At 46.9% G+C, this 27,419-nt stretch overlaps 2 protein-coding genes across 2 annotated transcripts; both read left to right on the top strand.

Moving 5' to 3' along the window:
• Positions 1–17,653: 17,653 nt before the first annotated feature.
• On the top strand, positions 17,654–22,235 carry LOC136529074 (SPX domain-containing protein 1-like). The gene is made up of 3 exons (XM_066522126.1): positions 17,654–18,221; positions 18,316–18,448; positions 21,508–22,235. Exons 1-3 carry the CDS (start codon positions 17,925–17,927, stop codon positions 21,999–22,001), a joined length of 924 nt encoding a protein of 307 aa, XP_066378223.1. The 5' UTR covers positions 17,654–17,924; the 3' UTR covers positions 22,002–22,235.
• Positions 22,236–23,797: 1,562 nt separating this feature from the next.
• On the top strand, positions 23,798–26,090 carry LOC136529303 (uncharacterized). Its single transcript, XM_066522388.1, has 2 exons — positions 23,798–24,913; positions 24,987–26,090. Exons 1-2 carry the CDS (start codon positions 24,634–24,636, stop codon positions 25,490–25,492), a joined length of 786 nt encoding a protein of 261 aa, XP_066378485.1. The 5' UTR covers positions 23,798–24,633; the 3' UTR covers positions 25,493–26,090.
• Positions 26,091–27,419: the final 1,329 nt, after the last annotated feature.

A 27,419-nucleotide genomic window follows, 5' to 3' on the forward strand; every position in this document is an offset into this window, starting at 1 on the left:
ATGTGCCGATCAAAGGCCTAAGGACCTAGCAGGCCAGGGCTCGGGCTTCAGTCCTCGTTGCTGTCATAGCATCCACTACATCAGGGATGGTAGTTGCGGCGTGCTGCTTCTCCATCGTCGCCATGGGCGTGTTTCCGAGCATCGATGATGTTGCATACGTCGTGGCCATGGCCGAGGCGTTGATGTACTGGGATAGCGGAGGGCTGCCTACCAGCTGGCAGTGTTTGGTGAACGGACGTGTCCCTGGTGGGACGCACTGAGGGCATGCGCTGGCTGGTGTCGGGTTCACGTCGTCGAGACAACGAACTTTCCGCCTGTTGCACCGCCGCACGCTCAAGCAACGTGCGAATCTCCCTGTGGGCCCAGCGATCTTCGGCCGTCGCGGCCTCTGGAAGACCATGCAGCAAGGCGGTTGCTGCAGCGATGTTCTGGCTGGCTCAGGCAAAGTGAGGAAGTGTCCCATCATCGGTGAGGATCCTTTGGTGTACGGTGCGGGCCATGGCGCCTGCGTGCCCCCCGTCTTTGTGGCGTTCAATCTCGCGATTGATGTCCGCGTACTCCCGGACAAGCTCTTGCCCGGCCTCATCGATCTCTTGCTGACGGGCCCTCAGCTACTCCATCCTTAGGCAAGATGGGGCTATCGTCTCTTCCCTGGATCTGCCATCAGGGTTGTTCATAGGGGTGACCTCTTCCCTGGAGACACTTTCGACGTGACCCTCGGGGGGTCTACATCATGAAGCATTCCCAGGAAGGGTGGTGGCTCCCCCTACTGGAATTCGAGCTAGAGAATGATCCTAGCTCCTCGTTGAGGAGCCCGTAGAGGGTCTCCATATCATGCTCAATCGCCCCCACAAACTCGATGTCCGTGGGTGACTGAACCACACGTAGTGCTAGAAGGTGGCCAGCGGTCGCCGTAGCGTTGCGGAGACCGAATGGAAACGCTGTCGGGGCGCTCCGTACGGGACCTTCCAGACATAGGGTGATGTTGTGTGAGGCCTCCCTTGATGACTGGGGTCCAAGGGAGTTGCCCGGTGGGCCCTCAAGCCTAAGACGGCTGAGGTCGATGGAAGGGAGAGACAGGGTGGCTGTGTGAGTCAGTGCCAGCTCTCCTCCTAGTGTGATGATGAAATCTAGGTCGCCGAAATGCACATGTGCGCCCGGGGACCAGATGATTGAGTGGGTGGCCATCCGAGGCCTGATTTGGAACACGTAGGCACCCCTACCTGGTGCGCCAACTATTGGTGTTTCATACGAGCACCGACAAGTAAATTTATAGTAAAGCGTGCTAGGCTCGGATGGTGCGCTAAAGGACACAAGATTTATACTGGTTCAGGCCGAATGTCCCTACGTCCAGTTTGTTGCTGCTTGTGTTATTAGCATCGTGAATGATTTGTAGTAGGGGATACAAATGATCGAGAGAGGGACTGGTCCCAAGTCTCTGACGGAAGGGTCGAAAGGAGGTCAAGAGCTTCGTAGCAGCTTGACTGTGTGTGTGTGTTGTCTTGTTTGGTCCAAAGTCCCCTCCTTGATGGGAGAAGCGCATCCCCTTTTATAGATGAAGGGGCTGGCTTTATAAGGATGGGGGCTTTACCTAATCTTGTGGCTCACGTCTACCCAGCCTCGTTCTTCATCCTGATGAGTGTGAAGGAAGATAAGTGCCTACAATACTGTCGATGTCCCTGTAGAATCTTAGGTTGATTACAGAAAGCTGCCCTACGTAGGGTATGGGCTGTAGTACAGTGGTTTTGACTTATTAGCCTCTCCCAGCCTTGCTCCGCATGCCTTCTGGTTCCTGTGAGTCTTTGTCAGAGGGACGAGGGGTCGAGGTCCAGCGTAACACCGTGGTCAAGGCCTTCTGACTTGGTGGACCTGAGGGGTCAGGAAGCGGGCGCCGCTCCCTCGGGTCCATTGCGTGGTGACGGAATATCCGTCATTCGTGGAGATAGCAAATCCTTTTCTAGAGCATAGTGGTTGTCGTATATCTTCATCGGGTTCCGTGTCCCAGGGCTAAAGGCGGCGCCTACAACTCTACAGGGCGAGGAGCATGCACCTATACAACCTTTCGGGCTCTGCGGCGCCCAGAAGGGTCTAAAGCACCTGTCCCATCATCCCCTGGTAGTACTTTTCCTGCCAGGGCACAGGGTATGGTCCTTGGATCCATGGTTGACCCGAACGTCTTGTCATGCCCTGTACCTATCATCTTGAGGGAACGGGGAGAAGTTGTCAGGTAAGATGAATCCAGTCTTTAGATATGGAGCAGGGTGAGGCTCATTCCTTGCCGTCGGGCAAAACGGAGACCAATCCCCATCTCTTGGGTGAGACCGACCTTGCCCCTCTGGGGTCGGGCGAGGCGGAATCTATCCCTCAGCCCTCGAGCGAGACCGAGCCCGCCCTAAAGGCGTCGAGCAAGATGGAGACTAGCCCTGAGCCCTCGGGCGAGGTAGAGCCACCTCAAAGGCATCGGGCGAGACGGAGTCTATCCCTCGGCCCTCGGGCGAGACCGAGCCTGCCCCAAAGGCATCGGGCAAGACGGAGACTAACCCTGAGCCCTTGGGCGAGGTAGAGCTATCTCAAAAGGCGTCGGGCGAGGCGGAACCAAACTCCTATCATTCGAACAAGGGATGAAACGATGCTCTTATGCGTCCAGAAGTTTTTAACGTTCGGTGGTTATTGGTTCCACCTTCTGGGGTACCCCGGTATTAGGTCCCTGATAGTCGTCGTCACTATTTGTCTCCTCTCCTCACTTCCGTGCCTACTGTTTCTGCTGCTCCCTTTTCCTCTCGACCATCTTCGTCTTCTTCTACCACTCGGCCACGGTGCGATTCACCGCCGCCATGAGCAGGTCCTTCGGCAGTGGAGCCACGTGGTCCATAAGGACAAGTCTCTTTGGCTAGTCCCGCTATCTCAATATTAGCATCAAGGGTCCAGGAGTTGAATTAAAAAGGAGGCACAGGGAAAGAGAACTTATGAAGTCGATGTTCCCCGGTTCTGACCGCATTGGGTGGCTGCCTTGGCATCGGATACATGAAATCAAGAATGACGCCGGTGTCGTCCTTCGAAGACTCCATCGCCTCCTTGATACGCTGCACCACTTTGGAGGGGGAGTGCGCTCCATTGGCGAGCGCTGTCCCATCAAGGGATGCTTTAGGCACCATCAGGTATAGGAGAAAGCATGACTCATCAGCGGTGCCACCCTCCGCGTATGATAGGCGTCGATGATCCTCGACCCCTTCATTCCCCTCTCCTTCAGAATTCGGATGGTGGTGAGATGGTACAGGATTTTCTTCTTGTCTTTATCCGAGACCCCCCACTTCCTCCACGATTTTGGGGCCTCTTCAATGAGGCGACCGGTGAACACTGGCAAGGGGGCGGCTGCGTCGTTCTTGACGTAGAACCAATGCGAATGCCACCCCTTGTTAGAGGTCGATAGACTCATCGATGGGTATTCATTTACCTGATTGTTGCGTAGCTGAATGCCAGTGCATCCCATCGGCACACTCAGCTCGTGCTTCTTCTCCCGCTTCTTCAGGAGGGTGACGGCGAAGAAGTGCTGCCATAGGTCAAAGTGGGGACTAATCCCCAGAAACCCCTCACATAGGGTGACGAACATCGCAATGTGCTAGATCCCATTGGGAGTGAGGTGCTGTAGCTCCATATTGTAGTAAATAAGCAACCCCTAAAGGAAATTATGGGCGGGGGTGGTGAATCCCCGCTCGTGAAACTAAGTGAAGGACATGACGTAGCCATCGGACGGTGACGACACGTCCTCATTGCCGGGCAGCCGCCACTCCTCGGTGGTGGTCCACGCGCAAAGAACACTGCGGTGAATGAGGCCCTCCAGGCACTAGAGGGTGACGTTAGATCTACACCATGGCTCCATTAGATGATTGGGGTAGTTGGATGTGAGCTTGATGGTGGCTGCAATGCAAGTGCGGGAGGCTCAGGCGATTGGTGGTGGAGGTTATAGATGCAAAGGCAAGGAGGCAAAGTACAGAACCCTGGGGGCGAACCCCTTGGTTTTATAGGGGTGGCGGATGTGAGAAGGGCAACCGTCCACCTAGATCTCCATGCCAGCCATGATACACCACCATGTCATGTTGCGCGATATGCGCACGCAATCCCTATCCTTTCCCACCAAAGTCACGCCGGACATTTTGCCTTGTCGGGCAGACCAGGACTCTTTTCCCATAGAGGGGATATGAGTCAAAAAGCATTTCTCCGGCCCGCCTAGGCCCAGGAGTTCGAGGGTTGGCCCAATAGTTTCGACGACCGTCCCAACAAAGGATGGGCCCATGAACGGCCAAAACTCAGGCGCACGAGCCTCAAGGGAGTCTCGATCTGTGATCGAGTCTCAACCTGGCTGACCCTAGATGAATCCCCATGAATGGGATACCAGGGTCCCCTTCAAACTATCCAGTTGTCAAAACACCAAATCTCACAGTCATACCCACGAAGGGTCCAAATTACCCCTGGGCGATTCTATCTGAATCACCTGAGGGCTCAAGGGCAACACCCGATGGGTGCGTTCGCGTGCACCCTCTGGTGAATTGAAACACCCCCAAGCAATTCTATCTGAATCACCCAGGGGCTCGGGGGCTACACCCATCGGGTGCGCTCACGCGCACCCTCTGGCAAGTCAAATCACCCCCTGAGCGATTCTGTCCAAATCACTCGGGGGCTCGGGGGCTACTATCGGGGACCAAATACTGGGGTACCCAAAGAGGAGGAGCTAATAACCATCAAACGTTGATGCTTCCGAACAGACAAGAATGCAACTACACTTCTTGCCCAACGACCAAATGATGGCTCCACCTCGCTCGACACCTGGGGGCAGGCTCTGCCTCGCCCGATGTCTAGGGGCTGGGCTTCGCCTCGCCCAATGTCTCAGGGAAGGCTCTGCCTCGCTTGACCCTCGAGGGCTGGCTCTAAGCTCACCCGACATCTGAGGGCAGGCTCTACCTCGCCCAATGTCTCAGGGCAGGCTCTGCCTCGCCCGATGTCTGAGCGCTGGGCTTTGCCTTGCCCAACATCTTAGGGCAGGCCCCGCCTCGCCCGACATCTAGGGGCAGACTCCGCCTTGCCCGATGACCGACGGTAGGCTCCACCTCACCCAACGTCTGAGGGCAGGTTCTACCTCGCTCGACGTCCGAGGGCAGGCTCCACCTCGCCCGACAACCCGAGGCAGGCTCTGCCTCGCCTGACGTCTCGGGGCTGGCTCTACCTCGCCTAATGTCTACAACCTGCTCCTTCATAATGACAAGTATAGGGTAAGACAGGACACTCAAGTCAACCGTAGTATCGAGGACCATACCCTACACGCCTATGGGAAAGTACTGTCAGGGTATGATGGGACGGCGCTTTAAGCCCTTCTAGGCATGATAGAGCCCAAACAGTGTTATAGGTGCCGTCTTTTCTCTTATAGTGTTGTGGACGCCGCCATCAGCCCTCGAACATGGATCCTGACATAAACATACAACAACCACTACGATCCAGGAGGGAACTCACATCATCTACAGTAACGAACGTATGGTCACTTCCCCGTTTGTCCCCCATAGGGTCGTGGCTCGGCACCCTAGTGTGTCACGCCGTCCGCCGGGGCAGGATGGGATGTGACCACTTGCTGAATGAAGCCAAAGCACGGCCCTATCTAGATCAACAAATGTGCTATCCCTGGCACCATCTACCATGTAAGCGGGGCTGGCTCAGAGGAAAAGGAAGACCCGGCACCTTCGAAGGACCTTCTTGGCCTCTGGTTTTTCTTCTTTCTCCCATCTATAACCCCTGCTCCCCCTTGATCTATAAAAGGGAAGGCAGGGCACCCCACTAAGGGGACGGATCAATCCTACACACCACATTACACATAGCTGAGCAGTAACCGAGCTCTCAATACTCACTCGACTTTTCCATCAGAGACTTGGGACTTGTCCCTCTCTTGACCATTTGTACCCCCTACTATGAACCTTTTTCAGTGCTAATAACACGAGCAGTAGCAGGCTAGACGTAGGGACATTCTTCTTGAACTAATATAAACCTTGTGTCTTTTAGCACACCATCCGGGCCCAACGCGCAACAAATATAAATTTACTAGTTGGTGTTTATTCGAAACACCGACACTGGCCGAACGGACCCGAGAAGTATATGGATTGGCCACTAAGAATCTGGAATCGGTCACCAGCTGACCCATGTCGGACCCTCGTGAACAGGAAGCTAGGGCCCCACTTGGACTAGCCCATCAATAGCTCACCGAGCACCATGTTTCGTCCATTGAGGAAAAACGAGGCACAGCTCAGCCCCTCTGTTTTATCAAAAAAATGCTTGAGGGACGACGATCATAAAGACGAGCTGACCCTCGATCGGACCACTACTACGCGCGGGGGCTCAAGGGAAGTTGGACTCACAAGGAGACCGAATGCACGGTCGTAGTACGACGGCAGACCGATCGGATCCTAGGGGACCAGAATCAAGAACAATCTTTCCGACCTTCCGAATTCTATGGTTACATGCCCCCTAGAAGACTGATCGCAGCAAAAGGGAATCGCTGTCCTACTAGTACACGCCACGGGCTACAAAAAGAAGGCCAAGGCCCTTAGAGTCTTCCCATCCAGAAAAGCCTCCAAAGGAGCATTCTACTCTTCCGTAGGCTCAGGGGCTACTATCGGGTATCGATATTAGGGATACCCAAAGCAAGGAAATTAGCGCCCACGCTGACTTGCCCAGATGGCTCAAGACGTATTAAAAGGTCTCGCCCAACCTCGAGGACGCAAGCTCTGTCTCGCCCGACCTTGAGGCTGTGGGCTCCGTCTCGCCCGACCCCTTGGGTGCGGGCTCCATCTCGCCTGACCCCAAGAACATGGATTCTGTCTCACCCGATCTTGAGGATGCAGGCTCCATCTTGCCCGCCCTTAAGGCTGCGGGCTCCGTCTTGCCCGACCTCGAGGACGCGGGCTCCGTCTCGCCCGACCCCAAGGACGTGGGTTCTGTCTCGCCTGACCCTAAGGAAGCAGGTTCCATCTCGCCCAACCCCTTAGGTGTTGGCTCCGTCTCGTCCGACCCCAAGGACGTGGGTTCCGTCTCACCTGACCTCGAGGGCATGGGTTTCGTCTCGTCCGATGGGGACCCATACCACCGCCAACCGCTCTAGGTCCAAGCGTATGGGCCTGGGTCAAAACTCTGATGCCATGGAAGAGGCTGGCACGCCTCGATGTAACCTATGGCCATGACGGTCCATACCTAGGGATTCACATCAAGAACAGTGTCGGATATGCCGGTGCTATTCTGCCTAACCCTCATACAGATGCTGACAAGCGTGTCAGTTCACCATGACATCCGCTGGGACGGAGTGGAACGCCATGACCGGTAGATGATGCCCGCGCATGGCGCTAGTGACGAATAGGGCCGCGACATGGAGCCATCCCTATTGACATCTATAGGATTAGCAGGACCCGCGTGAAGGAGAAGAAGGACCCTGCAACCCTGTAAGCCTTCTTCTCTCTCGTTCTTCTACTTTTCCTCCACTGTAACCCACACTTTTGTCTATAAAAGGAGAAGTAGGGCGCCTCATGAAGGGGGCGGGAAAAACATGGAGATCGGGACATGAGAGATCGAAACACAAGAGCACGACACGCGCACATGTTGAGCGGCAATCGAGCTCTCAGCACTCGTTCACTCCTTCCACCAGAGACTTGTAATCCTTTCCCTCTCTTGCTTGTTTGTAACCTCTACTACAAACCAAGTGCTGATAACATGAGCAGCAGCGAACTGGACGCATGGACGTTTCGCCCGAACCAGTATAAACCCTTATGTCCTCTGAGCACACCATCCGAGCTAGACGTGCAAATACAAATTTACTCGTCGGTGGTCTGAAAACACCGACAGTGACCCTCATCAAAGACATGTACAACAATGTTGTGACTAGTGTTTGAACAAACGATAGTAACACTGATTACTTCTCAATTAAAATTGGACTTCATTAAGGGTCAACCTTAAGCCCGTATCTCTTTGTCTTAGTAATGGATGAGGTTACCAGGAATATACAAGGGGATATCCTTTGGTGTATGTTGTTTGTTGATGATGTAGTGTTAGTGGATGAAAGCCAGGTGGGAGTAAATAGGAAACTAGAGTTATGGCGGCAGATCCTTGAGTCTAAAGGTTTTAGATTGAGTAGAACTAAAACCGAATACATGATATGCGACTTTGGCGGAGCTGCACAGGAGAAGGGAGATGTGAGTTTGGAAGGTCAAGTACTGCCTAAGAAGGATACATTTCGGTATCTGAGATCGATGCTACAGAGGGATGGAGATATTGATACGGACGTTAGCCATAGAATCAAACTAGGGTGGATCAAGTGGCGACAAGCTTCTGGCATTCTCTGTGACAAGATGGTATCACAAAAGGTAAAAGGCAAGTTTTATAGAACGACGATTAGACCGGCTATGTTGTATGTAGTAGAATGTTGGCATATAAAGATTCGACATGTTCAACAACTGAGTGTTGCAGAAATGCGTATGTTGCGATGGATTTATGGTCACACAAGAATGGACCGAGTTCGGAACGTTGATATACGTGATCGCCTAGGCATAGCACTAATTGAAGAAAAGCTTGTCCAACATCGGTTAAGGTGGTTTGGCTATGTCCAAAGAAGAGTCCTAAGCCAAGCTAATAATATGAGGAGAGGTAGAGGAAGATCGAAATTGATATGGGGGAGGCAATAAAGAGATAATTGAAAACTTGAGATATACCTAGAGATCTATGTTTGAATAGGAGTGTTTGAAAAATAACTATTGAAATGTCTGAACCGTGGCCTAAGACTCTTGGTAGGTTTTAACTCTAGCCTGCCCTAATTTTTTAGGGACTGAAAGGCTATGTTGTTGTTGTTGTAACAGTCCCTTACAAGGGGGAAGCAGGGGAGAACTATTACATCTTGTAAACATTGTACACCACGCAGTGACCACGTCGCACTCAGAGCTAGGGAATTGACATTCGTAACAATTGGACATTTGTTGTAGATCATGGACGACAAAAATCGTGTCAATGTGTATCCAGAAGATGTGCTCAAAGTTAAAGACAAGGTACAAGATAACGTGATTATTAGGACCCTGTTCAGGACAACTTCTCTCAACCATATTATAAAACAAAGCTGGCTTTGTACCACAACTAGTCTTAATTAGAAACAAAGCCAGTAGAAGTATGATGTTTAGGAGTCTGCTTTCAGGAGGAGCGCCTGGTGAATACGGCTCATCTCCATCATGGTGATGGAATTCTCATTGCATTATTTCATTTCATTACTACTATATACTATTAAATTAAAGTGAAAGATATTTCACCCCTTAAATTAAAGGGTTAATTGGAACGGTGCTATTACAATTTTCACGATTCCGAAAAACGCCATTATAATTCACCTATTTTAATATATGCCATTACAGTTCTAGCACTCGTTGGGATACGCCATGCTCTACGTCTTTCAAGGTCTTGGGCCCAGCTCCAGGCGATGTCTGCATACAGTATTTCTGTATGGACCGTAATGCCCTTTTCTTCTTCCTCGTCCTCTCTCTCGTCCTGCTCTGAATCCACTGAACTCCTTGCTCTGTACCGTCCGTAGCCTCCCTGCAACCATCGTGAAGGCCGGGATACGACAGCGCAGGGCGCGCGTGGGCGACGGCGAGGCGCGGCATACGCAGGGGTGGCCAGGGCGATGGCTTGGGTCAGCCCCCGCGCTCGCTGTCACGCCACTCGCCGGGCTCGTGCGCTAGCTCACTATCACTACCGTGCCACTCTCCCTGTCTCTCGCTACATCTTACCATCCTCGCCGTCGCCGGCCGCGCTAGAAAGCTAGAAAGCTAGAAAATCATGCTACGGCCAAGCAATGATATCTGGCGTTAGTTCAAAAGCAATTAAAACTAGAAGGCCGCCATGGATATGCCTTTTTGATGCCGTTTGACGATTAGCTTTCCACATTGGTACTGAAGAAAAACCATATCCTCACGTTTCATCCGCTCATATGTTTCCTCTTCAAACCTCAACAAGCACGGGTGCAAAAGGCTTTTAGAACAGTATGCATACACTCGTTTAAGTATTTGCTTCAGGCATGCGTATGAATGTATTTGATAAAAAAAAACATAATGGGCACAATAGGCTGCACAAAAAGTGAGGAAGGCATCTCCACGAGAATATGCGGAGTGGCGCTTCCCAGATTCGCGTCATTTTCCTTTGAATCCGGGCCATCTGGACAAGGTTTTTCCACGGTTCTGGACTTGTCTCCACGGTTCAGGCCAGGGAGATCAGGCTGTCTGTTGCCCATCGCCTTCTCCGGCGTCAGAACTCAGAAACCGAGGAGGAGCTAGCGCACCTTTTCGAAGCGATCTTTTGTTCTTCGCGCGTGTTTAGTTCCCTGAATTTAGGAATTTAGCTACTGTATTACTTTCATTTTTATTTAGTAATTAGTATTCAATTATGAACTAATTAGGCTTAAAACATTCGTATCGTAATTTCTAACCAAACTGTGTAATTAGTTTTTTTCGTCTATATTTAATACTACATACACGTATCGCAAGATTCGATGGCACTTTTTTGGAAATTTGGATGAGAACTAAACACGCGCTTCGTCGTCGTCGATATGGAGTAGTACTTCGTCGTCGTCGATATGGAGTAGTAGGCTGTAGTGGCCTGTATCGATTCAAGCTGCAAATTGTACCGCTACAATTATTATTATTATTATTATTATTTGACTAGATTAGCTTGCAACCATGCTCACGGCCGGACTACCACGGTGATGCGTGCACGTCTTTCTGTAAGCTACTGTGTGCATTAGCATATGTATGCGGTATGCCCATGGGTTTGGCCCGGTTTGAAGAAGAATAAGCAATCTAGAGATAGACAAATAGATGAGCATTTGCTGTTCCACACTGAAACCGGGAAAAAGCTATATTCTCTGTGCACAGAAAAATGTATTATTATGCTCTATTCTCGTCATCGCAATTGTTTATTAGAGTAGTTTTGCACTAGCGCTCATGAAAACTATGGATCGGCGCATATCTTATCTTTTAGTAATATATAAGAAAAGGTGTAACCACGTCGATCCGGAACAAAACCATAATTTACGAATATTGATAGAACAAAATACTATGTAGATGAAAAAAAACTATGGTAGTTTAGGACAACCACAACTAAGGAGGAAAAACTATCGACCCCATTATTATCATGTGGATTTTCTAAAAATATTTATATGGTCACAGCTACTTATTCTAACTATAACTAGGTGTTCTAAAGTACAAAACCTAAAAGCACGCTTAAATAACATATCTATATAACCTCCAAGCACGATAATAGAGCGACCCATATAATGGTTGTTCATGTAGACCTAAGACTCGACAAATTATCATGTGTACTTTTCTCTGTGTCAACATCACATAGGCATATTCCACTATCATGTTAGGTAGACCATAGCATGGACCTACCATAACATGTGCTTTTCTCACTGACCAATGTCACTTGACTTGACCAACCAACCCAGTACCAGTGGCTACTTGGTTTTTTCCCTTTCAGCTTTGGTTTCTTCCTTAAAAATCAAGGCGGCTACCGAACCGCTTTTCTTAATCCTTAAAATAATGAGATGGACACTGATTGCCACGTGAAGCGTGCCACACACACACACGAAAACTCGTGAGAACTACACTATCAGCTTAATAGGAATCCATTATCTCGTCAGCGACATCACTGTTTCGACAAACAAAAGTACCCCGTGTTAAAAGGTAGTACTGTACTACACTGAGGTGGAGCTCGAAAGCCTCTGAGGCTCTAGTCTGCTGTCATTATAAATCGGCTTATTAGTTATGATATAGTATTTTTCTTTTCTAACAAATTAATCATATAAATTAGCACAAACAATTTATAGACCAGTCGAACAGAGCCTTAGTCTCTCTCTCCTCTACGTGGCAGGGCAGCCATCTGCCATTTCGAAACGATAGCGCGGGCATCAAGTGACAATCGGCGGCTTCAAGAGACGCGATAATCTCTTTGGCTCTCTAGATCTTGTCGTGGAAGCGGCTGTTTATCGTAGTATTTTTTTTTACCTTGGGTTGAATGGTTGATAGAGAGAGAAGCTGACAGAGAAGGACCGAGGCTTTGAAGGCTGGGACAGGGACGCGCAGAGGATCTGGGACATATCCGCATGGATATTCCCCCTTCCGGGAAAGGATATATGCCCCGAATCTTCCACTGCCGCAGCGCGCTGGTCATGCGGGTACTTTCTTAAAAGAGCCTACAGTACGTGTATTAGGGCCTGGTTTAGATTAAAGTTTTTTCACTCTTTCTCCATCCCATTAAATCTTTGGACACATGCATGCAGTATTAAATGTAGATAAAAAAATAATTAATTATACAGTTTGATTGTAAATTACGAGACGAATCTTTTGAGCCTAATTAGACTATGATTGGATAATAATTGTCAAATACAAACAAAAGTGATACAGTACCAAATACTGATTTCTAACCTAAATCTAAACAAGGCGTGGAATATTGGAGTTTTGCTTGGATCCTCTGCGCCCCGCGAACTGTGTTAGAAGGTTTTTTTGTTTTTTAAAAAACTTGCTTTGCTCCGGCGTCCAACAATGCCAAATCGCCGCTTTACACAATTGGTGGATTATGTATATTCATTAATGACACATTGAGTATAACTCCTGTCGTGCGTTGGTGATTGCCCTCTGATTTGGGTACTTTTGGAAGAAAAATAAATTAGCCCGTGTTTAGTTCCAAAATAACTTCCCAAAAAGTGCTATAGTACCTATCACATCGAATCTTGTGATACGTGCATGGAGCATTAAATGTACACGAAAAAAAAACTAATTACACAGTTTGGTGAGAAATTGCGAGACGAACGTTTTGAGCCTAATTAGTCCATGATTGAACACTAATTACCAAATAAAAACGAAAGTGCTACAGTAGCCAAATTCCAAAATTCCCTCCAACTAAACACGCGCTTACAACATTGACATTAATTTTGGCAGCAAAAAGATCGGTTTCTTAATTTAAATGTCACATTTTGATTTTAATCAATGATTTTGGGGAAGAGAAGAACATCTTTTTTCCAGTTTAGTTTAATAATGACACATTTCACCCCATATATATTAACATCTATCGATGTCATTTACTTGAAAATGCCTTGTGTTGGTCTTAAAGACAGTCTTAGTGGATATTTCATACTCATTTGTTATAGTTCCACATCATCAAAAGTGATGAGGTGGCATGAAAATTAAGATGAGAGAGGAGAGTTGACTTACATCCCAATGAAACACACTCCACACTCACCCGTGTTCGCTTGAGCTTATTTAAAATTACTTTTCAGCTATGGAACAATGTTTTTCTTTCACAACATTTTAGCATAAGCCAAATTTCAGCATCAACGAACATGATGACTACTTCCTAATCCTAATGAATAAAACCCTAATAAAACCTGCATTGAGAGCTCATAGTTCCATCCCCGTGTGTTTTAGCCAATTTTGTGCGGCTTGGATCCTTGTTGTGCACTGTGCCTCTCATGTTTATCATGCATGATATGAATATGTTTTACATAATCAAGTCTATTATGTATTTTTTATATATCATATGAATATTGAAGTAGTAAACTATTTTTTGATATTTTTATGCTAGTATTTAATTTAGATAGCATTGCAAGTGGCTATTTTTGTTTGTATGGCATATTTGAACAGAACACCATGTAGTAATTGAATGAGTACCTAGCCTATTATTAAACGGTGAAATAAAACTATGAATCGAGGGATGTTTCATGTCCTAGTTTTAAAAACTGTTACAGTATGTCTTAGAAATAGGAACATTAGGCTAGTCTCAATGGAGAGTTTCATTTCATTGTTTCAAAGACTGCCATGTCATATAGAATAAAATGAAATTTGGATGAAACACACACTCTCAATGAAAAGTTTCATTCCATAGTTTCATAAACATTTAATTCTATGACTCATAAAGAGTTGGTAACAGTGCCAAGAGAGTTTCATCCCCATGAAACCCAATTCTTCTCTCTCTTCATTAAAACATTGACATGTCATCAAAAGTGCATATGTGGCAGGCTATTAAATGTAAATGAAACTCTAGTGAAACTTTTGCTGAGACTGGCATTAGAAAGAAATGAAAACTAGGTATTCTAGAACGGGATGGACATGTCAAGGCACAGCTCAGTTGTATTATCACACGTCACAAGGTATTTAGAAGGGGGAGGGACATGTCAAGGCGGGCGTACCCAGTGCAGAGAGCTCCCGCTCTGTGCGGGGTTTGGGGGAAGGGTGTCAGTGGCAAGCCTTACCCTCGCCTGTGCAATGCGAGGAGACCGCGACTCGAACCCGGGACCTTCCGGTCACAGGCGGTAAGACTCTACCGCTTGCACCAGGCCCTCCCTTTAGGGACATGTCGGCACAGCTCAGTTTTTAAGGCGTGTTTATTATTGCTAGCCTGCTAGGAATATATTCGTCCTGTTCGTTTGAACTACTTTTCATCCAACGAACAGTGTTTTTCTCTCATAACAAATCAGTATAAGCATCAGCATAAGCTAAATTTCAATATAAGCGAACAGGGTGATTATTCTGGATATCTTATCTAACAACGCCTGAAAAGAAAGAATATTTCTGATGTAGACATAAATGATAGACTTTTATGATGCCATTGGTGCTAACCTTCTCACTAGAGAAAAGGTAGCTTGGAGCACAACATGACACTATTAATAGTTGATATCACCGTATAAATGACCCTCACAAATTCTCCTCCAGAGCACCGCACAATCTTCTCACGTGCTTCAACAGAGTCGCAAGCCACCAAGCCGTCTAGGAGGGGGCAACCTCCAAGAGTAACAAGCATCACCGGCTTGCAACTTGATCACCTAGTGCCACTCGATGCAACCTCACGATGCAATGCACTAGAATCACGCTCACTCGCAATCGGATCACACTCTTGCATGCATAAGAGAGTTAGAGGGCATCCAAGCACACCTACACAAGCCACCAAGGCTTAAGGGTGCTCAGCAACCAGCCAAAGACCGACCAACACTTCTATTTATAGCCCCACGGGCTAAACTAGCCATTACCCCTTAACTAGGCAAAATTCGTAGCAACCAGACGCGGCGGTCGTGATGATTGGACGTGCTAGGCCCTACGTTCGGTCACTCCTAGCTGTCAACGTGGCGCCCGCGTTCAACGTTGCGCGTCGATCTCCAACGGTCGTCTGCCGCGCGCCAACGGTCAAGTGATGACCGAACGCACATCTGCGCCAAGACCGGACGCACCTCTGCTGAGTCCGGTCGTCATACACCCGCGCACAGCACAGTAGACTAGCAGCATCGGATGCACCACCCTCGTCAGGACCGGACGAACATCCGGTTGTTTCCAGAGAGGTCCCGAGGAGGTTAAAACACCACCGGACACGTTAGGTCCAGGGTGACCTGATGCGCCCCTGCGTCCGGTCCTCACAGCATTGCTGCCCAAGCCATGCGCCGCCACATTAGCGAGACCGGACGCAGCCACCGCGCTTCAGGTCACAAAGTGACCTAGTGTCCAGTCATGCCATAGAGGCAGACCGAGAGCACCACCAACTGATCGGACGCGCTGGTCCTCCCGAGGCCAGCATCCGGTCACCTCCAGTGACCTGTTTCACCTCCGTTTCTTCACCGAGTTGATCCGTTTCAACCCCAACTCCTTTCTCCTTTGCAAATGTGCCAACACCACCAAGTGTACACCTCCATATGTATGTGTGTTAGCATTTTCACAATTATTTTTAAGGAGTTAGCCACTCAACTTGCCACGCCACTCGATCCTAGCAACAATGCAAAGTTAGATCACTTGAGTGGCACTAGATGACCGATATTAAAACAAGTTTGCCCTTCTTGATAGTACGACCATCCATCCTAAACTCAGTCATCAACTTCTCTATACACCTATGACCGGTGAAATAAAATATCCTATAGGTTATGCATTTGCCTTGCACATTCCATTCCATCTCCTTTGATGTCGATGCAACACATGAACCAACCAATCACCAAATGATATGATCCACTTCATATCATCACGTGACCATATTGGTTCATCGATCTTGACATCATTTGCTCTTCACCGTTGCTTCGGTCCATCGGTGCCAAGTCATCACTCAACTTGCCCTTCACATTTGCAACCGGTCCATCGAGCCAAGTCTTGTCTTGATCTTCTCCACCTTAGTCACATGACTCAATGTCAGGTCTCATATGCAATGAGCTCATTCATCACATGTGTGAGCGTTGCAACAAATTCAAGCCATCTTCACCGTCATGGCATGAGTTGCTCATACAAGTACCTATGGACTAATCACCTGTGTATCTTACATTAAACATAATTAGTCCACCTAAAATTATCACTCAATTACCAAAACCAAACAAAGACCTTTCAAGAGGATAGATGTCGATTTTCCTCTTCATCTCCTTTCGTTCTTCCATTTGTGTGGACCTAACTTTCATCCTTGTTTTCCTCTTCTCCTTTGATTCTTCCATTTGTTTGTTGTAGCGGGGCTTTTTGCATGCACAACCGTTGTAGCCTTGCCTCATGGTGTCATGCCCACCTACCTCCTCTCCTTCATCCTAATCCGAGCTCAGAGCTCCACCTCATTTGGCATCTCCCCTTGCGTCGTCCCTTCCCGGGCCTCTCCACACCTTGTGTCACTGGTTGCAAGGACCTTCATACACCACTGCTTCCTCGGCTCGCTTTGCTCCTTCTGCTCATCGCGCTCGCTCGTGGTTAGCTACGTGGAGATGGCACATGATGCTAAACGCGTGGGACGACTTAATGTACTAAATTTGAGGGATTAAGTTACCCACATAACCAATATAACTTTGTTCTTGTCCTTGATATTTTCAAATCAAACGTTTGATGTCTTTAAATTGAACACCAATGAACCATCTTTTGGAATACATGAAACTTTTCTGTTTTCTCTCCCTATAGAAATAAGCTAATTCCTCGGAAGACCTTTTTTTTTTGCGAAATTCATGGGTTCCCATCTCGTGAAAAGTACTTCGTCCCTTCCCATCCCGTCGGTGGATGTCCTTGAAACCAAACGTTGGGCACTTGGAACAAACCACCTGCACAACCACACGGCAATCTTAATCCACGTGAGTACGTGGGCACGTCAGCTCACCGAGTTAGAGTATCTCCAGTAGTAGGAGAAAATTCCAATCCCAAAAATTAGTTATTGGGGGAGATACAAAATGTGTTTTGGAATTTTAAAGATCTTCTCTTCAGCGGAATGAGAAAACCCAATTCTCAATAAGAAAAATAGTGGATTGGGGAGGAGAAGTCTCCCCTTTATTTGAGGGGTGGGAGCTATGATTTGAAAGACTGAGAATTTTTTTTCTTATTAAAGTTAAATATGGGGAATTGTTCGAGCTACAAGAGCACTGAAATAACAGTTTTTTCTGAAGCGAAGTTAGGAAAAGGGGACGGGTGGAGATGCTCGTAGCCCCCTCCCGGTGCTGCGTGCCCATGCTAGTTTCGCCGCATAGCTCCACGGCCGAACGCTCCATGCCTCCACCAGGCACCAGGCCACCACTACCACCCGGGTCCCTCCTCTCTTCCCCCGTCTCCTCTTCCGTCCACCTCACCTCGGCGTCGTCCACCCTCGAAGTGTGGCCTTTTCGGCGGCGAGCGAGGGCGAGGAATAAACTCGCGTCGCGCACGCACCGCAACAAATAATATCCTTCCACGCGAATATTCGCCGCTTCCCACCCCCCCGCCACGCATATCCTTCCTCCCTCCGTCCGTCCCCCCTTCTCTTCCCCTCTATTTCACAACCCCATCAGCCGTCCTCCACCGCGACGATCACCGGCGCAATCCGTCCACCCACCCACGCCCCCACCGGGAATCTCATTTCTTTCCTGCGAGGCGACGTCGGCGGCGGCGGCGCCGATGAAGTTCGGCAAGAGCCTGAGCGGGCAGATCGTGGAGACGCTCCCGGAGTGGCGCGACAAGTTCCTGTCCTACAAGGACCTCAAGAAGCGCCTCAAGCTCATCGGCGCCGGGAACGGGGCCGAGCGGCAGCCGAAGCGGGCCCGCCGCGACGACGCCGGGGAGGCTGACGCGTCCGTGGCGGCGGCGGCGATGACGCCAGAGGAGGCGGAGTTCATGCGGCTCCTGGAGGCCGAGCTCGACAAGTTCAACTCTTTCTTCGTCGAGAAGGAAGAGGAGTACATCATCCGCCAGAAGGTGCCTGCTCGCCGTCCTTCCTCCCCTCGCTTCCCAAACGATTCTGGTGTTCCTTGATCTGATCGGGTTGTCTGGCCGTGGCTGGGTGGAGCAGGAGCTGCAGGACCGGGTGGCCAGGGCGGCCGGCCGGGAGTCCAAGGAGGAGCTCATGCGGGTGCGCAAGGAGATCGTCGACTTCCACGGCGAGATGGTGCTGCTCGAGAACTACAGCGCCCTCAACTACACCGGTGAGTCGTCCTCCACCGCTGCACACTCCCGTCCGGCCGCGTCGCGTTAGGTGTTGCTTTCATGTCACTCTTATGGTTGATTTGTTTTCCAGAACTTTGTTGTCTCTGTTGTTGTTTTATCTCTTCCTGGTAAGTTTAATTTAGACTGGAGTGTGCTGTGAATTGGGGATGAAGCATCTAGATTCGTGGAGTTAACCACCAGTGTTTGCCATAGGTAACATGGGTCAAATAAAGAGACCACTTTCTGTGTTGCTTGTCAGCAAGTGGGAATTCTTGTTGCTGTCATTGAGTATGCATACTAGTGACTATGGCAAGAGTCCATTTATCCTCGCTATTGATGAAGTAATGTTGCTAAAAATTAATCTATGCCAAGAAATTGTGATCTGCGGTAAGTGTGTTGATAGCTCGCGAGAAATTAGCTATATCTCGTACATGAGTGCAAGTACATCATTTAGTTTGTACCCAGATGTTATACACAATAGAAAAGCACATGTTTGATTCGGAACGCTCGTGGCGAGACAACGGTTAATATAATATTCAGTTTGGTGATACTATTTTTTTATAAAAAATAGTAAACAATTGAAAGAAAAACAGCACTCTCTTTTTGATAGTCACCATACAGTCACACATGTGACATGTTTGAAAGTTAACATGTTGTGCGGAGCTCTTTGCTCGGATTGGGATTAACTAATGGATGCTATCTTGGACTGTAGTGCATTACTCAATTTTTATTAGATTAGTAGGACAAAAAAAATTCCCTGTGCTGTTTTGATTTACTGTTAAGTGCCTAGGTGTTATCTTTGCCTTTATAATAACTGTATTTAATCTCAGAAGAAAAATTGTCTTCCTTAAGCTATGAATTAAATCTTGTTGTTTACTGTCAAGATATTTTTCCTGCACCATCTTAGGTTTCATTGTTATAGTGGGCTTTGTTTTAGACAGTAAGATCAGGCAGTAACTTTCCTGTTCTGTTTCGACTTGTGTCTCGTGAGTTCATGAATATACACTAACTCAACCTTTTTTGGCCATATAATTGGTGTTATATTGCAATTTGAATTTTTGTGGATTTTTTTTTCAGTTTAGGTGTTCTTGTTTTTTGAAATAAATAGATAGATATTTAAGGTAATGGTCATGTGGTTCTGTTCTAGTATTGCCATTTTTGCAAGCTTCATTAACTAAACTGAGATTCATTCTGCTTGGCTGAGATGCATTTGACTGCTATGACGTCACCTGCAGTGCAAGATTGGTTTGCTAGTACTATACTGGTAGGCTACTCTCATAAAGTCAAATTTTGCGAGCTGTCATGAACTAAAGGTAGTGAGTAGTTACTCTTGTCATCATGGTGGATGCGGTTTGACCACTCACCATAATATCAGCCTTTGAGCTGGCTGCTCCTGTTGTCTTTAGAGTGATGCATCAGATTTATGAATCATCCACTAGATCCATCGATGTCCAAAAAGTGTGCCAGTGCCACTAACTCCCTCTCCCACATGTATGCAATTTTTCTCTGTTCTGATGTGTCCATTTAACTAAAGATTACTTGAATGGAGCGTGGTTTCAGTGTAGCAGGGAACAATTTTCCCCTATAAATTTGACTCTGCATAAGGTTCATTATATGCATTCCTTCTGTTGTAGGGTTTGATTGGTTCCTCACATTAGTATTGCATTGCATTAGAGGTTATGGAGCATACCCTTAACCTAGATAAGGCAACACAATTTGTTGTTGTTTGGTTTGTCTGGATAGGAAGTTGTATAGTGTTATCCGTGATTGGTTTCCTGCATGAGTGGCTAGACTGAGCCTTGGGATGCAGAGCGGGTGTGGGAGGGAGGATGCATAGCTGGATACATAGGATTTGGCTGAATTGTGGGATGCAGGCTGGGCTTGCTTTGAGGATAGTGCTAGCCTGCACATGGGCTTGTGCAGGTAACCAAACATGGACGAGTTGTACTACGGGGGCCTGGGTATGCAGGCAACCAATAAGACTCGTAGTGTTCAAGCGTCTGCTTAGAGCCAGTTGTTGAGTCACTCTTATCTTGGATCAGGTGACTTGTCTAGTTTATTAAATTGCATCTGAATCTAGATGCACTCATGAAGTTTCGTTGGCTTTCTGATTGATATACTGTGACATTAAAGGCGAAACAACTTTTTAGGTTCTTATTTTTGTGGAATATAATAACAAGGTGATTTAATCTTGCAAGCTGTTTAATATAAACATTATACTTATCAGTTTCTTTCTTGTTGTGGGATATCTGTACTTGAATGCTTTACTATTTGTGTTCTCTAATTACATGACTCATTTCTGTTGCTTGATTATTACTTCTTTTGTTAGTCCATTTCACATACTTTTGTGAATAGGAACATCCAAACTGTTCTTTTTTATCATCTTTTCCCAGTATATGATGGTTTATGCATTTCAGTTGATCAATGGCGCCTTTAGTGGTGCACATATAAAGACAATATAAGTTTTTGCTGTTTTCCTTTACAGCGTGTTATCATAGGCCATTTCCTGAGAATTAAGGTTCACTAGTGGTGCACATCATTAGGTATAATTTGGCTATGCTGTTTCAGAAGTCATAGCCCCTTTCTAACCATACAAAGACAATATAATTTTCTGCTGACAAACAGGAATGCAGAAAGACACCATAAGTTTTTGCTGACAACAGGGACATTTTCCACATGTACCAGCTAATAAAAAATTAAACTTATGTCATTTGCATTCAGTAGAATTTGTTGTCTGCTGATTTTGTAGTTCATACATTTTTGGTTTCATGAAAATAGTAATCTGATAATCATATATTATTTGGAATTTGAAGCATTTTTGTGAGAGTTCTGCCTAGAATATGATGGTCTTGGAGAAACTGATTACAATCAATTTAGTATAGTTGGCATGCTTGCTGCATTGTTATGGTAATTCTGTTGGTTTTATTCTGTGTCAAATCAGTGTTGTCGACCTTCTAGCTTGTCTGTACCACTTATGCTCATGGATCACTTTCTTGATACCTTAGCTATTTAGATCTTTCATCATCACTATGGTTATTTACCGTGTTGCCATTTGCAGGATTGGTTAAGATTCTCAAGAAATACGACAAGAGAACTGGAGCCCTGATCCGGCTGCCCTTCATCCAGAAAGTTCTTCAGCAGCCTTTCTTCACCACTGATCTCCTGTACAAGCTTGTGAAGCAGTGTGAAGCCATGCTGGAGCAGCTCCTTCCGGTTAGTGAGGCATCTGTATCAAGTGAAGATGTAAAAGGAGACAGTAATGATGAAAAGAAGCTGGCAAAGCCAAGTTCTTCCTTGGTAAATGGTGGTGGCATTCCAGAGTTAGATGAGATTGAGTACATGGAGAGTATGTACATGAAGAGCACCGTTGTGGCCCTTAGGTCACTGAAGGAGATCCGGAGCAAGAGTTCAACTGTCAGTATGTTCTCGTTGCCACCTCTTCAGGGCAACAATGCACAGGACAGTTACCAGATCCGGGCAGAGCAAACCAAACTAGATGAGGAGCCAGATAGGTGGAGCAAATTAACAGTGATAGAGCAGGCGGCCAAATGACAGGGCGAATGTGCAACATCTGATGCCTCAAGTCGTCACAATTTTAGACTTACATTTGCTGGAGATGAGACTTGGGATCTCAATCTCCCTGTCGTATATTCAGTAATTTGTATGAATTCAGGATTCCTAACAACTGTAAAATGGTGGAAATGTTAAATCTTAGAATCCCAGCACAACCATGAGACAGAACTGAACTGATTTGCACAACCATGAGATAGAACTGAAGTGATTTTTTTCTCTGGAATACGCAGGAGAGATGCGTATCATTGCATTAAGAAAGGGGATAAAAGGCTTATATAGCCATACAATAGCACACACACACCGTCTCTGGATTACATATGCGCCTGTTAAAACTGTAAAAAGACGACCTCCCTCAACAGGCGCTGCTAAACCCCAGTTCGAGCAGCGACTAGTTCACTAATGCCTTTAGCGCCTGCCAACCTCCAGAGAGCGGCTTCTTGTGCAAGGAGAAGCACCCGCTCTATCCTAGACGAGGCACCATTGAACACAATATCATTTCTCTCCTTTCAAAGCATCCAGGCTCCTAGCATGACCAATGAATTGAATCATCTCTTGGTTCTTTTGTCAAGAGTGCTACCGGCTTGTTGCCACCAGTCAAAGAACCCAGTGGCAGATGGCTGAGGTGCAATATCCGGGAGTGCAAAGGTGCGAAATAATTGAAACCAGAATTGCCGAGAGAAGACACAGGAACAGAGGAGGTGCTGAATGGTTTTATCCTCTTGATCACAAAAGGGGCAGTGCTCAGGATGAGGAAGACCTCTTCTAGCAAGTCTATCGGCCGTCCAACATCGATTATGTGCAACTAACCAAAGGAAGAATTTGCACTTTCTGGGACCCCAATTCTTCCAAATTTGAGTGCTCGGCTCAAACTGGACTGCTCCAAGGAACAAAGCCTCATATGCTGACTTAGTAGAGAATTGACTCGAATTGTCTAATTTCCACTTATGAACATCCTCAACCTCTGGCAGGAGTAATGTTTCCTGAACCAAGTCCCAAATGTCCAAGAATTCTGATAGGACCTCCGCAGAGTGGTGCCCCTGGATATCCTGTACCCACTGATTGTTCATTAGTGCTTCCTGAACTGTACGTTTCTTAACCCGCCTCTTGGGTACAGTTGCAAATAAATTGGGAGCTAATAGCTTAATAGAGGACCCTTGTAACCACCGATTAGTCCAGAACTTGGTGTTCGCCCCATTGTTGACTTCCGTAGTTACAGCAGCATCAAATAGGGCCTGTGCATTCCCATGAACCGTGACCGGGAAGGCTGCCCATGGCTTATCAGGTTCAGTTTTACCCAACCACAACCAACGGACCCTGAGTGCCCAGCCAAATCTTTGAAGGTCTAAAATGCCCAAGCCACCAAGCTCCTTTGGACGGCTCACCTTGGGCCAAGCTAATAAACAGTGACCTTCTTTTGCCTCCTTTCTGCCTCGCCACAAGAAATTACGACGAATCTTATCCACCACCTTTAGGCACCATGGAGGAAGCTCCAAGGCAGTGGCGAAATAGATTAGAACTGAGGTGAGAACCGATTGCACATATGTAACCCGACCAGCTCGATTCATCAACTCAGATTTCCAACCTGGCAGATGGTCAACCACCTTCCCAATCAGAGGTTGTAACTGTGTCTCAAACAGCTTCTTGATGGAAAGAGGAAGGCCAAGATATTTGCAGGGAAACTCCTGAACTACACATGGAAATTGAGTCCGAACCATAGCCAAATCTTCATTTGAACATTGAATAGGAGAGACACTGCATTTCTGAATATTAGAACTGAACTGATTTTATTCACTATTGTGAATTGATCATGTATTTTTGCTGATCTACAATCGTTTACTGAGTTTATGATTGGGTGTTGCTACTGCTTGTGATTATAAAAGAAAAGCAGTTTTTGGCTTGCTACTCCATTAGCTTCAAATTATAGTCCATTTTAGTTTTATTTGAAGTCAGACTTCTCTAAATTTTAACTAGTTGTTAGATAGATATATCAAACTCTAGAAGTTCAAATAAATGCACTATCAAAAAATATTTAATCGATAAAATGAAACTAATTAGATGTTGCCGATGTTATAAATTTTCATAAACTTGGGCAAAGTTAAAAGAAGTTAGGACTATTTAATGGATAAAATGAAACTAATTAGATGTTGTCGATGTTATGCATTTTCATAAACTTGGGCAAAGTTAAAAGAAGTTTGGCAAAATTAAGTGACCTGTACTTTATCATCTATGGATACATTATGATTCTGGTTGAATAGATATTAATAGATATTAAAATTATGTATATTTCATAACTCACATCTTTGATTCAATAGATATTAATATTCTTATCTATAATTCTGGTTGAATTTTACATAGTTTGATTTGACTTAGGGATAAATTTAGATCTCTTATATTTGAGGACAGTGGTTAGATTTTGCGATTAGAAAAGGAAAATGCTACAGCTAAAAATGCTTTTAACATGATAAAAAAAAGCTTTTGACATCACCAATGGGAATCGAAAACCCACGTAAAAGCCCAAGAGCGGCCCAGGAGCAAAAACCTCCTTCCTCTTCCTTTGCAGTTGTGCTCCCCTGCCCTGCGCCGCCGCCGCCAACCCCTCGTTACCTGCGCCATGCCACCGCGAAAGCGCCCGCCGCCGCCGCCGCCGGAGGAGCCCTCTCCTTCCTCAAAGCCTCTACTTGACGCCCAGCCGTCCGAACCCTCCAAACCCGCCCCCGATTCCGAGCAGCCGACCATCTCGGCGACGATCCTCGCCCAACTGCCCACCCAGGAGCGCCTAGCGTACGAGCTCATCTTCGAGGCGGGCAACAAGGGCATGTGGATGCTGGACATCCGCAATAAGTTGTTGATGGGCCCCAACATCGCCACCAAGGTCGTGCGCACCCGTGTGTGTGTGTGTGTGTGTGTGTGTGGGGGTGGGTGTGGGGGGGGGGGGGGGGGGGGGGGGGGGGGGGGCGGTGCGGGCGGCGGGGCTCCTCAAGGAGGTCAGCGATGTGCGCCACCGCAGTAGGAAGATCTTCATGACCACCGACTTCCAGCCCTCCGCCGAGATCACCGGCGGCACCTGGTACCACGATGGCCGCCTGGACACTGACGCCGTAACCACCGCGCGCCGCTGCTGCCAGGCGCAGGTCGAGAGGCTCGGCGCCGCGACTGTCCAGATGATCCACCACGGCATTCTGAAGGACGACCCCAGGGCCGTGTACACTATCGACAAGATCAGGGATATCATCAAGACCATGGTGCTCGATAAGGTGCTCGAGGAGGTCAAGAGCACCGGCACGGGGGAGTTCAAGGCCCTCAGGGCCGGCACAATGTGCTACCGGCAGGTGACTGGGGCTCCGCAGGGAGGGACGATGGAGGAAATTCCTTGTGGGGTTTGCCCCAGGATTGACGAGTGCTCACCGGAGGGGGTCATCTCGCCGAGCACCTGCGTTTACTACAAGAAGTGGCTGCAGATGGACTTCTAGGCGGTGAGCCCTCTTCTGTTGTACCTGTGCATCATGATGGAGTGTTCGAGTCCATTGCAGAATTCAGTTTCACATTGACCAATTGGGGCTGTTGGATCACACTCATCACACTCTAGATTGAAAAGTTTAATTCGTGACCTCTGAAAGGATAGGTATAAAAGTCCAGTTTCAGATGGTGGTACTCATATTAAGAATCATCTCTATAGTTATTTCTACTTAGTCCTTTTAGCTTGGTATAATCTTTCATATGTATCTATTTCATCAAGTTGCATATCAACATCTTAAATATTTAGGTAATCGACAAACATTTCAGCTCTTGCATGTGAACCCAAAGTGTTCCTGTTTGACAGCCAAAGGACCAACAAAGATGTGCTTTCTATTCAACTTTGTAGGACCACTAAACTTAATAAACTAACAAAACTTAGATTGTGAAATACAGTACAATATTCTGTTTGGCCAATTATTGAAAATCCCAATCGCAATGGCTGCGATGATAGGCAACCGCAATGTTCAGGTACAGTATCCATGTTGCTTGATTGTTTTAGCCCATTATCTTGCACTGGAACTTAATCTGACATATATGCTCGATTGTCCATGTTATGGTGTTACTTTTGTAGGCTGTAGCTAATTATATATGCTTGAGTTTAGTCACCATTTTTCTGTGCTTACACAGCACAGGTTCAGCTGTTTCACAGTGTAAACCACATCCGTATTGTACTTCAACTTTTAGTTTTGTCTTCACCTGTGTTATGTACTTCTGCATGATCATCAGGTGTTATGAGCAGGGATGTAGTGCGTGGAGGATGGCGAAGGGCGTAGTCGTGTGTGGTAGTCAGGCTTAGGCTTTGGTCCCTCTTGGCCACGACTTGGAAACTGTGAGAGGTGTCACAATAAAGAGGCAGAGTAAGGAGAAGGGGATAGAGGCTAGCTTAGCTTGTCTGTAATCACACACACACGCACACACGTCTTTCAATCAACAAACTCTTGACTTATCTCCTAGTCAGATCAAACTCCTATCAACTGCTCTAATCAGTCTCTAGGTATCTAAAGTACCTAAGCTAAAAAGCCAAACTGAAAAACAAATCTCCTCGTCTAACGATGTAGGGTCGAGATGGCAGACTAGAGGGGAGGATGAATAGTCCTTTCAAAAACTTAATCACGCTGGCTAACTGATACAAGTGTGGAATTAAAACTATCGGTCTAGCCAAGACTACACCCCTCTGTAACAGAACCGACCAATTTATAAGAGCACAAGTACAAAAGTAATTACCAGAGTGATCAAACCGTTATACTTAGAACCCATATAAACCCGGTAGTCAACTGAAACCGCGAAGGATTCAAACCAACTTGCATGCACCTAAGATCATAGTGATTCAACATAACAAGCCACATGTTACATCCATTTCACAAGTAGTTCACAAGTACCTCATACATCGGAGTTCACATAGTTATTACAACATAAGTTGATAAATAGCGGAAGCAAAGTAGTTTGAGACCATCACACACATTTAGTTCAAATACAAGCCAGTTCCATAGTCATATCCAGCAAAAGCAACATGATAAGATAACATAGAAGATCATGCCCCATGATCTAGTCTTCATCCCCCGCAGGGTGGAGACAATACTTGCAGTAGCCGTTATAGAGCACGTCATCTGCAATAAGAGGGAATAAACTCTTAGTACAAGAATGTACTCAGCTAGATTTATCCGTCGTAAACCAAAAATAAATAACACCAAGGAGCATGCAAGGCTTTATCAGTGGATCTCACTTGACAACCATTTTGCATAAAAGCTTTAATGATACAAGAGCATAATTTAAATTATTAGTTAAGCAGCAAGTTATCAATATTAACCTATCAACTAGATTAGCACATGTACTAGAGCAAGCAATTGATTAAACTCTAAACATTAGTAACCATATCCGGTA

The sequence above is a fragment of the Miscanthus floridulus genome, chromosome 19 (genome assembly GCF_019320115.1).
Source record: "Miscanthus floridulus cultivar M001 chromosome 19, ASM1932011v1, whole genome shotgun sequence".
Classification (NCBI taxonomy): Eukaryota; Viridiplantae; Streptophyta; class Magnoliopsida; order Poales; family Poaceae; genus Miscanthus; species Miscanthus floridulus.

Bases quoted from the DNA above. Each gene is read 5' to 3' on its own strand.
- LOC136529074 (XM_066522126.1), top strand. From the start codon at position 17,925: ATGAAGTTCGGCAAGAGCCTGAGCGGGCAGATCGTGGAGACGCTCCCG. The intron at 18,222-18,315 runs GTGCCTGCTCGC...TGGGTGGAGCAG, and splicing joins AGTACATCATCCGCCAGAAG to GAGCTGCAGGACCGGGTGGC. The intron at 18,449-21,507 runs GTGAGTCGTCCT...TGCCATTTGCAG, and splicing joins CAGCGCCCTCAACTACACCG to GATTGGTTAAGATTCTCAAG.
- LOC136529303 (XM_066522388.1), top strand. From the start codon at position 24,634: ATGCCACCGCGAAAGCGCCCGCCGCCGCCGCCGCCGGAGGAGCCCTCT. The intron at 24,914-24,986 runs GTGTGTGTGTGT...GGGCGGTGCGGG, and splicing joins GGTCGTGCGCACCCGTGTGT to CGGCGGGGCTCCTCAAGGAG.